General features: G+C 42.2%; 1 protein-coding gene across 6 annotated transcripts in view; it reads left to right on the top strand.

Moving 5' to 3' along the window:
- Nucleotides 1-14,348, top strand: part of DENND2B (DENN domain containing 2B) — a 114,461-nt gene that overhangs the window by 47,268 nt on the left and 52,845 nt on the right. For all 6 annotated transcript variants that reach the window (XM_077820087.1, XM_077820088.1, XM_077820085.1 and 3 more), the window contains one exon: nt 9,574-9,651. In XM_077820087.1, the coding sequence (XP_077676213.1) occupies nt 9,574-9,651 (78 nt within the window). The remainder of the gene's footprint in view (nt 1-9,573; nt 9,652-14,348) is intronic.

The raw sequence follows: 14,348 nt of genomic DNA, 5'->3' as shown, positions 1-14,348 counted from the left end.
TGAGATAAGCAATCTGGAAGATATGTATGCTGACACTATATTTAAAGTATTTTATCATCTGAAGGACAAATAAAAGCTGCACAAAAAGTACTTTTGTAAATATTTGCAGACGAGCCACTGAATAAAATCAGTCATGAAAGATTCAGGCTTGTTTTTTTTCCAAGAGTAAGCATTTTGTAAACTCATTGCTACAAACATAATTGGTGCAGGAAATAAGTATATAAGATTTAAACATACCTGAATGATCTGGAGAATTAAATCCTTGAAAAGCCTATGGGAAAGCACATTGTGGAAAGAATATTATGGTTATGGCACTAACAGTCAGAGTGAGATATAAAGCTTAAAAAGATGCAAAGAGCTGTACTTCAGACCAGTTACTAGGTCACAGCACTCACCACAGAGTGTATAGAGTGGAATAAAGTGATAGTAAGTATTACTGAAGATGCGCAGATATGACAGGTTGTTAAAGACACATGCTGGGGGGATTGCTCATATGTTTTAAAATATTGACCTATTAAGGATCATTCCAAATGAATAATTAAACAGATGATGCCAGTGGACTCTGGAGTTAAATGACATTTCAAGATTGAAAAGACTGAAAACAAAAGATAAATGCCAGAGCCAGTCACATGGATTGGGATTTTCTAAGTGCTCAGCACTGGCCTCAGCCTGCTCCCACTGACATCAATGGTGGGAACAGAGTTAGGCCAAATCTGAGCTCTTTTGAAGAGCTCGTCCATACAAGCTAGAACAACATAAACAATATACACAGAATGACAAAGACTGTCAGTGGCCAAATTAGCAATGTTAGACATTGGAAGGCCATTGAACCACCCAAGAGCAGAAGAGCATTAGCAGCTATTGCTGTATCTGAATGAGCAGATCACACTGAACACAGGATGAGTTAGAATGTTAGGAGGGTGTGTGGCAACTTGTCTTGGATCCTGGTAAACAATAAGAAAGATCACTTGTGCTGATCAGACGTTCTGAAATAATATAAGGAGAAGTGACTGGTGATGTACTGATCTGTTCTAACCCAGCGCATGAAGAACTGCCTGCACTGCTTTGAGGTGCTTGTGGTTTCTGTAGATCAGCAGCAGGCCACCACCTGGCCCATAGGTTTTACAGGAAATGTATGAAAAATTGATGGGAGTGTAGAAGATACTGTATAAGTAAAATGCTGTAGGCTAAAGGTTATTAATTCTTCAGTGAAGTAGTTGATCATTATGGGGCAAATGGTGGGCCATCTGCTGTGGGTGCAGAAAGCCTCTGGTTAAACTGGTGCTGTCAGCTATATATAGAGAGATGGGATTTTGATGGCTACATAGAAGGTCTGCAGAGCGTCCCAGGAACAGCCCAGTGGATCCCTGTGCCTTGCGAGAAGAGGAAACAGATGTTGTTGAGACCATGCTAAAGACTGTGGTCATTAGGGTGAAGTAGCCTTCACCCCACAGTTCCACTGCTCCTCTGTGGAGGAGAGGAGGATTTCTCTTCCTCCCCATTGCAAATCTCAGCACATGGGGGTAGCGTTGCCTCAGCTGGCACACAGCCTGGAATGGTGTCTTTAAAGGCTGTGCTGCACAGTTACATGCCCACTGACCTATTTTGCACAAGCAAATGAGGGATTTGTACCTGTGACAGGGACCAGGCAAACTCTGCAGGTGCCATACATGTGCCAAGTTTTGGCTCTCTAGTCTAATTCCATTTTGGTATTTGTTTGCAAAACTTTCCAAGCAACTTTTGAAAGCAGGAGTTGATGGGCTTGCTGCACAGGGGTTGCAGGTGCAGGGTCAGGCCCTAAGTCCACTTCAGAACTGCAGAATGTGTCAAATAATATAAGCACTATTTTTCTAAAACCCACAATACCTGACTTACTATGGGTATGAGAGCACTGAGCTGTAATGTGCCTCATTCAACTATAAGAAACACTGGAAGTGTGCTTTAGGACATAAGGTAACCTCCCCAGAAGGGCTAAGGAGAAACCTCCCTCGTGGGCAGATTATTCCATAATTGTCAACTATGGGGTTTCTTGGACCTTTGTCTGAAGCATCTGGTAATAGTCGCTGTCAAAGACAGGTTGCCGAACTACCTGGACCAGGGCTCTGATCCAGCATGGTAGTTCCTATGATCCTATGTTTTGTGTCTTAGTTTCTGGGGGGGTCCTTTATTTATGAGATAATTGTGTCTTTTATTACCAGGCATTTTTTATTTTGCGACATGGTCATATGAACTGCTCTATTTATTTTATTTTTATTTTATTTTGCCTTAGATTTTTTTCCAGGATTTTCTGATAAAAGCCCCCTGCAAAAGGACCTCAAGGGATACAGTAATGATTATATTTTGTTTGTACAACAGAGTCCTACAGTATATCCATTTTACATATATTTATATTACACTGTTTCATTTAAAAACAGGATTAGAGTGGAATGTAACCCATTGTACCATAACAAACAGAGTTCTAAATACAGTAAGACATTTTCCAATTAATACCTGATACATCTAAGGTAGTGGTTCCCAAACTTGTTTCGCCGCTTGTGCAGGGAAAGCCCCTGGCGGGCCAGGCTGGTTTGTTTACCTGTCGCATCCACAGGTTCGGCCGATCGCAGCTCCCCGTGGCCGCGGTTCGCTGCTCCAGGCCAATGGGAGCTGCTGGAAGCGGTGCAGGCCGAGGGATGTACTGGCCGCCGCTTCCAGCAGCTCCCATTGGCCTGGAGCAGCGAACCGTGGCCACTGGGAGCCGCGATTGGCCGAACCTGTGGACGCGACAGGTAAACAAACCAGCCTGGCCCGCCAGGGGCTTTCCCTGCACAAGCGGCGAAACAAGTTTGGGAACCACTGCTCTAAGACAACCATGTTAAATCCTAGTAATCTGATATGAGAATTTGCATTTTGAGGTAAAAGAAAATGGCTCATTTATATCAGTCACGTTACCCCTTACCTGTTTTAGTATGGTTAGTACATTATCCCCTGTAATAACCCAAGAGAGTGTCAGTTTCAATTTTTACACCAGTGATTAACTTTGTCTTATTTAATTGGCTTTTGTCAGAGCTATATTACACAGTAGCCTGTTCACTGTACACAGTATTTGTACCTGGTTTTTGTTTTTGTTTGGTTGGCTTTTTGTTATCTTGCTGTAGTACCTAGAAAATGTACTGAATAAAAATGTGTGAATTTAGGCCCTGTTTCTTGATGACCTATGTAGCTATTTATGCCTGGGCAAAGTGCGTGTAACATGGGTATGAAATGCTGTCACAGATGTGAGTGAGGGTAGAGTTCCAAACTGGTAGCATTTCGAATCCACTCTCCACATTTGCCAGGCAGTGCAGAATCAGCCCCTTAAAGTCTAAGAGTATGTCTACATTGCAGCTGGGAGCAAGCCTCTCAGTTCAGATACACAGACGCTAGCTCAGCTCAAGCTAATACCCTAAAAATAGCAGTGTGGATGTTGTGGCGCCAAGGGAGGTTTGGGTTAGCCACCGGAACTCAGACCCACCCACCCAGCGTGGCTAGCTCAAGCCTCTGCCAGTAGCACAATATCCACACTGCTATTTTCAGTCCACTATCTTGAGCTGAGCTAGTGTGAGTCTGCAAACCCAAGCTAGGAAGCTGCTCCCAGCTGCAATGTAGATACACTCAAAGGGTCTCACTTTCTCCCGGCTTTCATCTGGGTTCTGCTGGCAGAATCCCCCAGTGGTGGAAAATTTGCCAAATCTTTGTTGTTGTGAAGACCAGAAAGTGGGTGGAGCCAGCAGGCCCATGGGCTGTGGGAGATGGATTGAGGATGCATCTCCTAGGAAGCCTGTGCTTCACTCTCAGGGAATGCTGGCTGGAACTTTCAAGCTGCCCTTTCCCAGTGGCACTCCAAGGAGAATCACAGCAGTAAACTATCCGAGAGAACAGAGCATCTTAACTACAGTTCCATGTCGTCTCCCCAGACGTCTCCGGCTGGGCTGCTGCAGAAGCTGCTCCTTGTGCTGTGGGGTGGTAGTTCTTCCCTAGCTGGGTTGTACTGAATTATATGATCTCCCAAGACCATATCTTTCCCAGAAACAGAGTCGCAGCCAATCACCATATTTTTATGATTACCACTGATTGTCATATTGTAATGCCTGGGAGCCCCAGCCATGGGCCAGGACCCCAGTGTGTGTGTGTGAACACCCAGGCAGTGAGATGGTAGATTAGAGACTCTGAACAGCTCAGCTAGATTTCAAGTACCCAGGAAGGAAGGTCTTTTTTAAAATGTCAGGCTCCTTTTTAGCATAAAGAGCCAAGGTTTCCCTTAGACATAATCTCAAAATAGAGGCGAAAGCAGGGTTTGCATCAGCAAAGTCCAGGGTAAACACTGTGCAGCAAGGCTGCTCCAGTCTTTGTGCTGGCCAAGAAAACTAGCAGAACCCCCCTGGTGCTGATCCTCACCCTTCTGTTTCACAGCTCAACTCGTGGTGGCTTATTTTCATCCTCCCAGGAATCAGCGTCCTATTGTCTGTGAGACTAATTAGAATTCCTGCAAGCAGGGCTGGATTAAGACTAAGAATGTACTCAGCCCCACAAAAACAAAAAACTGCAAATGCTTCACTCCCCATTTCCTCAAGGAAGTGGGCAGTATAAGCTCTGCAGGCAAGCTGACTCCCAGCTGCTCCTTACACAACAGCCCCACACTCAGAAAGGGGCTTGATGTAGCAGTGGGGTATTAAGCAGCAGGCCATGTGGTCAACAGTTTATACCTATCCACAGTCACCTGACTGTGTTGTGTGGCCAAGAGAAGAATATAAGAATGGCCATACTTTTGGCCTTCACAACATCCCCTGGCAATGAGTTCCACAGGTTGACTATGAGAGTGTCCTCTGCAAACTCCTCAGGCCAGGTCATTTGATATTAGCCTTTATGTTATTCTGACGGGGTAAAGCAAAAATAGTCCTGGGAAATACACCAGTGAAGGGGGTCTTTCCAGCTGGAATTGAACTGGTGTAATGGCTCTATGTTGCCTCTCCCCACAGTGTAGGAGCTATGCGGTGGCACTCCAGCTATTCTCAACTGTCCACAGTCCCTACATAGCACTTACTGACCTCTGAGTGGGCATGGGCAGGCTGTCCAGATAGGTTGATTCAGCACATCCACTGACCGAGTTCCATGTTCGCAGGTTAAAGCTGCCGTCCCCTGGTGGGACCACTGAGGGTGGATAGTGGTGCAAACACCATCTGTCTTTCCTAGGATTGGACCCATCCCCAGGGACAGAGGCCACCACTGATGCAAAGGGTAAATCAAGCCCGGATGTGGATGGCCACGGAGGGTTAGATGTAACACACATGCTCACAAGATTTTCCTGGGGAATTAACAAAGTACAGTATGAGAAGCAGGTGCTGTTACTCTAATGTGAATCTGCAGCCAGAGGGACAGTTTCAGCCAAGGAGACCTGTTGATACAGGATCATGCAGGTTAATGCCTGTTCTTTACAAACTCCTGACTTTAGTCATGTTTAATTGGAGTAAATCATTTCACTTCAGGATCCCAGACCCTGAGAGCCTCCCCAGCCTGAGACATTTGCTCTTTTGCTCACGAAAGCTTATGCTCAAATAAATTGGTTAGTCTCTAAGGTGCCACAAGTACTCCTTTTCTTTTTGTGAATACAGACTAACACGGCTGTTACTCTGAAACTTGATGATTTATGTGTACCGAGGAAACTCTGCTATTGGCAAAGAGAAATCCCTAAAATACAAGGGCATCATGTATAATGAATATGAGTAGGGAAGATGCCTAGCACTCATAAATTCAGTGACATGTAACCTTTAAGATACTTGTAGGGAATAATATTTCATAGGGCAGGGTCTTTGAGTAAACTGCGTGGTTATTGTTTCTGGTCTTATAGATGACCCAGGAATGTGATGTTTTTACTGGCACTCGGTAAGATAGCTCTTGGCTGGTAGCTGTCCAAGACTCCTGGCATGACTTCGGCATTCCTGCAGATTTGACACAATGATTTTAACCAAAATCCTACATGCTTGATATAATCACTCAATGCCTTTAGAAAGGGTTTTATACCTAATATGGACAAAAAGGGATTCTGCTGTTTTCAGAGATGTGATGTGTGGTGAGCAGGTTTGGATTCAGAAATACACTCATCTGTGTTCACTTAAGTGCAGCATTTTTTCATGGTCTTTATTATAACAGCACAGGCACCTGCTGACTGTCCCAGACTACATTGTGATTCTCAGATTTAAAAAAACACAGCTGTCCTCCAGCTTCTTCTGAATCAGCTCTGCATGGCTTGTAAATGATAAACCCACTTTGTGGAAACAGCTTGCATAATCCTCATAGTCTAATGATGAGACACTGAAACTAAATGCCACCAACTTATTATGATAAAAGGGGAAAGGTCGTTATCCACTTTGATTAAATATAAAAGGAAGCAAAAGCAGACAGAAATTATGACGTCGCTCTCCTCTGTCATAGTATCATTAATATGGGGGCTGATTCTTCCACTGTTTTCCATCTTGTGTAATCATTTACACAGCTGGGCAAAGTGGGTGTAAAATGATACCAACTCAGAGTGTTGACATTTTACACCCGTTTTTCATTCATTTTGCACAGGCAGAATGACTCCAGAAGGTGTGGGGCAACAGAGAACTAGACCCACTGTCTGAGATCCTACTCGGAATTCTTTAATGGCAGGGCAAAGTAGTTTGGTAGCGTGTCCGCAGTGGGTTGGTGCAGGGTGTTTGCAGTTCCTAGACAAGGAGAGACCGGAATTCCTGCAGTAATGTCTGCTCTGGGGCAGTCCCTGCATTCTATCTCAATAGCACCTCATGCCAACTGATCTGTTGAAAGGTGACTTTCGTTGAGTTCAGAGACTTCCTTTTGGTCATGGTTCTGTGCCCAATGGAAAAAGGAGAACGGGCTAGTACACCTTTCAAAGACATTTCCATCTGTGGACCTGCTGTCCCTCTGCAGGGCAGTAGCAAATACAAGTGACTGTGGATGACATTCTGGAGGTCTAGGACCTGATCCAGTGCCCTTTGCAGTGGGAGTCTTCTCACTAACATCAGTGGACTTTGGATCAGGTCTCTGATTTCCCATGGGTGGTGATTCAGGAATAATCTTAAGCACATGCGTAAGTGCTTCCTGAATAGGGATACAGAAGCACAGCCATACTAGGTCAAATCAATGGTCCACCTAGCCCAGTATCCTGTCTTCCAACAGTGACCAGTGCCAGATGCTTCAAAGGGAATGGAATGAACAGAACAGGGCAATTTCAAGTGATCCATCCCCTGTAGTCCAGTCCCAACTTCTGGCAGTTAGAGGTTTAGGGACACCCAGAGCATGGAGTTGCATCCTGAGCATCTTGGCTAATAGCCATTGATGGGTCTATCCTCTACTAACTTATCTAATTTTTTTTAACTCATTTATACTTTTGGCCTTCACAACATCCCCTGGCAATGAGTTCCACAGGTTGACTGTATGTGTTTGTTTTAAGCCCACTGCCTATTAATTTAATAGGATAACCCCTGGTTCTTGTGTTATATAAAGGAGTAAATAACTTTTCTATTTACTTTCTCTACACTAACCATGATTTTATAGCCCTCTATCATATCCCCCCTTAGTTGTCTCTTTTCTAAGATGAACAGTGCAAGTCTTTTAAATCTCTCCTTGTATGGAAGCTGTTCTGTACCCGTAATCATTTTCCCCCCCATCTTAGTGCCTTTTTCAATTCTAATGTATTTTTTTGAGATGGGGTGACTAGAACTACATTCAATATTCAAGGTGTGGGCGTAACATGGATTTATATAGTGGCATTATATTTTCTGGCTTATTATCTATCCTTTTCCTAATGGTTCCTAACATTCTATTAGCTTTTTTGCCTGCTGTTGCACATTGAATGGATGTTTTCAGAGAACTATCCACAATAACTTCAAGATCTCTTTGTTGAGTGGTAACAGCTAATTTAGACTCAATCATTTTGTATGTATATTTGGGCTTATTTTTTCCGATGTGCATTACTTTAAACTAATTGACATTGAATTTCATCTGCCGTTTTGTAGCCCAGTCACTACACTGACTACTTATGGCCCAGTTTAGTAAGATCCTGTTCCTGAATCTGGGCCATAAGTAGTCAGTGGATCTGCCCAACATCCGTCCGTGAAGAACGGTCCTCAATGTTTTTCTGGGTGAAATTAAAGCTTCTATGATTATTACTATTTTATTGTTCAGTGACAACAAATTTAACTTGGGGCGGAGGGCAGAGATACAAAGGATAAAAGGGAAACTCCTGATTTCTTCTAATTTCTGCTGCCTTTCTATTTGTCCCTGAAATCAGCAAAATATCTCTCTGTGCCGGTTTAATTGCTCAACCTCAAACTAGATGATAGCAGAACTGGAATTCGGCATGTTAAAAATGTAATGGAAAGCTTCTGCACATGCCCTGTACATTGCAGCTGTTTGTTATTTAAATATTGACAGTGTGCTTGGCACAGTCTGAGGGACAAAGGAAGACTTGGTCTCTGTCCCAGGGAACTCACTCCCACTCAGATGGGATTTTCCAAAGTGCTCAGCACGGGCCTAACTCAGAGTGGAGCCAGTGATTTCAATGGGAGCAGAATTAGGCAGACTCTGACGACTGGCCATTGGCTTCAGTGAATAGCTCACAACTAAGAGATAGATTTTGCCCAATGAAGGATGCTTCTTTTTCTTCGTCTGTGCTATCAGACTGTTCTAGGGGCACGGCACCACTCATACATACGACTCTTACCAGTGCTCCTGCTGGGGTGGTTCTGCATTGCCCCCAATGCAGGGCTGTGGCTAAATGCCACAATTAAGAGCTATATGTGGACGATACGTTGGGTTCAGCTCAATGGAGCCAATGGCAATTTACACTAGTGGAGGATGGGGCCTATTACAAATACATCTTTTGATGTACATTCAAGAGGGGAATGTACATCAAATTCTCTAGTAACTTTTGTTTGTTCATATGTTTTTGTATGTCAAGCATGATTTTCACTTTTAACCATTTAGATTATTCAAGTTTTGCATGTTTTTTGCATGTGCAAATAAGTAGCCCCCAACTAATGTGGAGGATCTAGATGAAAACCCTGTTGGATTTAGGTTGTGCACGTCTTTGTTTAGCTCTCTGATCATACTAGTCTTGAGTTAAACAGTCTTTGACCATTGTGGTGTGACTGGGGAACAAAAATGACCATTAAACCTTCCCCTAGCCTTCCCATTCTCATCCTTTCCTGCAGGTACCCAGCCCCGTGTGCAGCCCCACTCTTTCTACTGCTTCAAGGAATAAAGGAGAGCAATTGCTGAGACACAAGTTTCAGCTATCTGTAACAGTGCTGTATGGCTGCGAGTTGGAATGATATCGGAGAACAGTTCCGATACAATGTGATAAGCATTCTTGATGCCTTTTAGTTTCCTGCCTTATGGAAGGAATATAATGCTTTTTCAAGAATAACTATTTGGTGAAGAAATGGATAGCAAAAGATTTAGCGCAATAGCCAAGCCATTTTGCTACATAAGTGTATTTCCTTGTGGCTCAAAATTAAAATGTAATTTCAGTCTCTCTTTCATTGTTATCAGCCAAGTGGAAAAGGTCCACGTCTACCTGAAGTATATTGTGTCATCAGCCGGCTAGGTTGCTTTGACTTATTTTCCAAGGTAAGTTTTCTTTTCCCTTTCCCCCAATATTTCACTTAATTCGACTACACGCTGAGAAATGTGTATATTAATGAACCAAGCACACCGAATTTTTTAATTTGATGGGCAACAACAGTATTTTACATTTAGACATTTCATTATTATTGGGTACATCAAAGAATGTCTTATTGCTGCTGTGTCTGAAGCAAATCTTGATTTGAAAAACATCTGGGTGTTCGTATGCATTGGCTGCCTGAGGCTTTTTTCCATTGTTTTCTAAAACTATTCTCTTCTGACCTGTAATTCTTGGCATGCATGTTTGAAATGATGGGCCAGTACCACTTTTACACCAGTTTTCCCCCATTGGAATAATGAGGTCAAGAATCAAGATTATTCCATAAGTGGATTCTATTCTATTGTAGTGGGATATTTCCATCACAAGAAGTTGTGTTAACAATAATAATCTAATTAGAAGGAACAAATTTGACACCAAAGTTGCATCATACTTTGATCTGGTTTACTTAAGGAATAAAGTTCCTAGTACAGAAGTTGCAAGACAATAAACAGCTTATTCAGGCTGATTAAACACTGAAGTAAGGCTGAGGCATTTGATAGTCAAAGAAGCAGCTGACTCAGAGTGTACTCCACTACCACAAACATTCTTTTTACATTCGACAAAAGGATATTCAAATAAAACAAAGCAGTCAGAAATATTTTTCTTGCTTGAGTAGAGTTTGAAATGTCCAGGCTGTTGCCAACGTAGTGTCTCTAACATCCAAGGGCACATCCTGTACAACTTCAGTGAGCATTTAGTCGTGATAGAGCCATACCAACCAGGATTTTAGTGTGATTTGTGAGAGGACACTGATATTTCTGACTTTGAGTGAATACCTCCCCCCTTCCCCCGCAAATATACAATCCCTGGTAGCATGTCGCACAGTTTTCAGCTCATCTGTGAATACAGTGTTTTGTAAATGATGTGTCTGTTTGCAAGGTACTTATCACATTGACAGTCAGAGCTAAGGGAGTTTTACAGAACTTAAGACCAAACTAATAATAATATTTTATTTATTTATTTACTGAATAAAGTTGGTTTCAGAGTAACAGCCGTGTTAGTCTGTATTCGCAAAAAGAAAAGGAGTACTTGTGGCACCTTAGAGACTAACCAATTTATTTGAGCATGAGCTTTCGTGAGCTACAGCTCACTTCATCAGATGCATACCGTGGAAACTGCAGCAGACTTTATATATACACAGAGAATATGAAACAATACCTCCTCCCACCCCACTGTCCTGCTGGTAATAGCTTATCTAAAGTAATCTTCAGGTTAGGCCATTTCCAGCCATTTGTGTACCAGCAGGACAGTGGGGTGGGAGGAGGTATTGTTTCATATTCTCTGTGTATATATAAAGTCTGCTGCAGTTTCCACGGTATGCATCTGATGAAGTGAGCTGTAGCTCACGAAAGCTCATGCTCAAATAAATTGGTTAGTCTCTAAGGTGCCACAAGTACTCCTTTTCTTTTTGCGAATACAGACTAACACGGCTGTTACTCTGAGTGCAGGAAATGGCCTAACTTCATTATCATGCACATTGTGTAAAGAGTTGTCACTTTGGATGGGCTATCACCAGCAGGAGAGTGAATTTGTGTGGGGGGGTGGAGGGTGAGAAAACCTGGATTTGTGCTGGAAATGGCCTAACCTGAAGATTACTTTAGATAAGCTATTACCAGCAGGACAGTGGGGTGGGAGGAGGTATTGTTTCATATTCTCTGTGTATATATAAAGTCTGCTGCAGTTTCCACGGTATGCATCTGATGAAGTGAGCTGTAGCTCACGAAAGCTCATGCTCAAATAAATTGGTTAGTCTCTAAGGTGCCACAAGTACTCCTTTTCTTTTTGAATAAAGTTGGCTAGTTTTTGGTTGTGAGGTTAGTTTCTGGATTTGATATAATCATGACATTTTACGTAATTCACATGATCTAATCATACAGAATGTTATCTTCCATATAAGCATGTTTTGAGCCTCGCAGGATAAAACTTTGATTAACATGAATCAAGCTTTAAAAAAATCAGATGAAAGTAGTTAATACCAGTCCTGCTTATGACGTCTTATAAAAAGGTCAAACCAAAGGGTTGTTCCAATAGCCTCTTGACATAACTGGTGTCTAAATAAAGATGATTGCAACTGATGCAGAAACACTATGCTGGAATAGGTTAATAGAGGTAACAAAAAGTTTGTGAAAGCTAATGATACAGAGGTATGTCATGATACTCTTCCTTCTCTTTTTGCTGTTGCTATCTAACTTTGATGATGGCCCAGTTCTCTGAGGTTTTTGTGGGGAAAAAGATGACGCAGATAATACAAAATTAAACATTACAATACCTTGCTGCCAGCACAATAGCCAAAAATATCAGTCAAGATGAAGACATGAAGTGTGCACAGGTCCACAGAGTGGAGAGTTTATGCCGGAAAATACCAGAGATGGGACAGAATTGCAAAAATTCTGTTTGCACATTTGTGCCCAAACCTTGCATTTGCTCATGTAAATGGGCATTTGATGCAAATTAGCTAGTCATATATGAAACTACCTGATTGACATATGCAAATAATTTCATTTATGTGAGCTTGCATATCATTTTAATGTGCTCACTTAGTGGCTGGCTGAAAAGTTTACCCCAAATATCAGTTTCCTCCTTATCAGCCATATAGTTAAATTGTAGTGAGGGTCTGTTTTTTTCTCTCACTTGTACTAGTTTTACACTGGTAGAATTGCATTGGCTTCAATGGGAGTGATTCCCAGGTGATCATGGAAAGGAAGAAGGCAAACACTGGTGACATTAGGGACATTTCGCCTAATCCAGAAGTTTCTATTTATTCCTGGTGTGGGTAGAACGCCCATTGAACGTATAGGCTCGTCCCACTGTTAGGGAAGAGCTACTCACTTCTTCCTGCTAATGTGGTCACTGAGCCATTGCGTCTGGTTCACACAGAAATAACTAGTCTTAGTTGGAGATTACAGACTCAACTCCCACTAATATGAGTTTGAATTGAAGGTATTCAGCACCTGGCGAGATGGGATGCTACATCCCTGAATCAGCTCTTAAATGAAAAAAAGAAGAGTCCGTTTGTAGTACCAGTTTGTAGAACAGATTTGTTCCTGGTGCAGATTAAGATTCTTAAGAGAAAGTGAGAACATCCCTTTTTCCTAGTTTGTAAAAGCGAAACCAAGGTGCCCCGATTTGGTAAAACTAATGGGAAGGAGGAAAGTTATCATGATGGTGCACTTAGCATAAGTAGACAAAACAGGAAACTGCAGCCTTCATATAAAAACGTGACGAGAGAGAGACTACTGAGACATTAAACTTTGTACTTTACTTAGTTGAGAAGCAGAAAAAGCCCTTTGTTTTTGATTATCTGCATTATTTTAATTCCCCTTGGAGCCCTCTTTGTTCACTGTGGCGATATCTAATTAAAGACAGATTTGAGAACCACAGATTTCCTCACTCCCAAACTCAGCCAGTGCATGCAGTCGTGGTCTTGGCAGATGTTTTTGTCCATTTTTAGACTCATGAGATGTCTTCGTCCAAATTTTTTTTATTTTAAAAATATATATTATTTGTATTGTGCTGGCAGTCAGGATCAGTGTCCCACTAGACTAGGCATTGTCCAAACCCATAACATGACACAGTCGCTCCCCCAACAGCTTTCAGTTGACCGTATCTAATTTAAAAGTATGTGATTTATTTCATTTATATTTAGCATATAATGCCAACAATGTAAAGAATCACTTAGTACCGACAAAAAAGGAGACCAGTGTTGACAGCAACACAAAGGTTTGCCTAGGAGATACTACAGCTTGGTCTACACTAAAAAGTTAAGTTGACCTAGCAACATTGTTCAGGGGTGTTAAAAATCCATACCTCTGTGCAATGTAGTTAAGGCAACCTAACCCCTAGTGTAGGCAGTGCTAGGTCAGCAGAAGAATTCTTCCATCACCTAGCTACCATCTTTTCAGGGAGATGGATTAACTATAGCAATGGGAGAACCTCTCCCAATCCTGTAGTGAGTGTCTACACAGAAGGGCTACAGCTGTGCCGCTCTAGTGGTTTAAGTGTAGATGTAGCCAAGGGAACAGAAGGAATAGTATTACGTCAATGCTACTTAGCCACTGGGCTGGCCTTCAGTAAGGAGCTTCTCTAAGCTGGAATGAGTGGTTGTCACCCAAGCAAGGTACCTTAAGAACGAAATTAATATAAACTTTTATGATCACCCCCACACACACACACACACACACACACACTCTCATGGACTTTAATGGGAGCTGCAAGTACTCGGTATTTGTTAGACTCACCATTCCTGTTGCAAAGAGGGCGGGGAGGCAATGCTCCAGTTAGTGCCTTTGTTGGCTTTTGATGTCATTTAGCTATTATTGTAACTCTCCAGCTTATAGTTAAGTAGCTTTTCCCATTCTGTTTCAATGGAAAGCATTTCCAACAGTAACAAGGGAAAGTGCCTGGCTTCGACAGACTAACTATTGCGTGGCCCATTGCTCATGAGTAGTGGTTAAAAGATCAGTCTTCCAGGTCAAACCACTAACTGCTTTAAAGCTTGCTTTCCCCTCTTCTTTAGGTTTATCATCATCATGTTCTATTTAATATGGGAAAACTTTGCTATGGTCTCATTTATGTTGGCTTGCGTGAATAAAATGAGAAGAAG

This window comes from Eretmochelys imbricata, chromosome 6 (genome assembly GCF_965152235.1).
Source record: "Eretmochelys imbricata isolate rEreImb1 chromosome 6, rEreImb1.hap1, whole genome shotgun sequence".
NCBI lineage: Eukaryota > Metazoa > Chordata > Testudines > Cheloniidae > Eretmochelys > Eretmochelys imbricata.
This window is presented reverse-complemented; position numbering and strand designations above follow the sequence as displayed.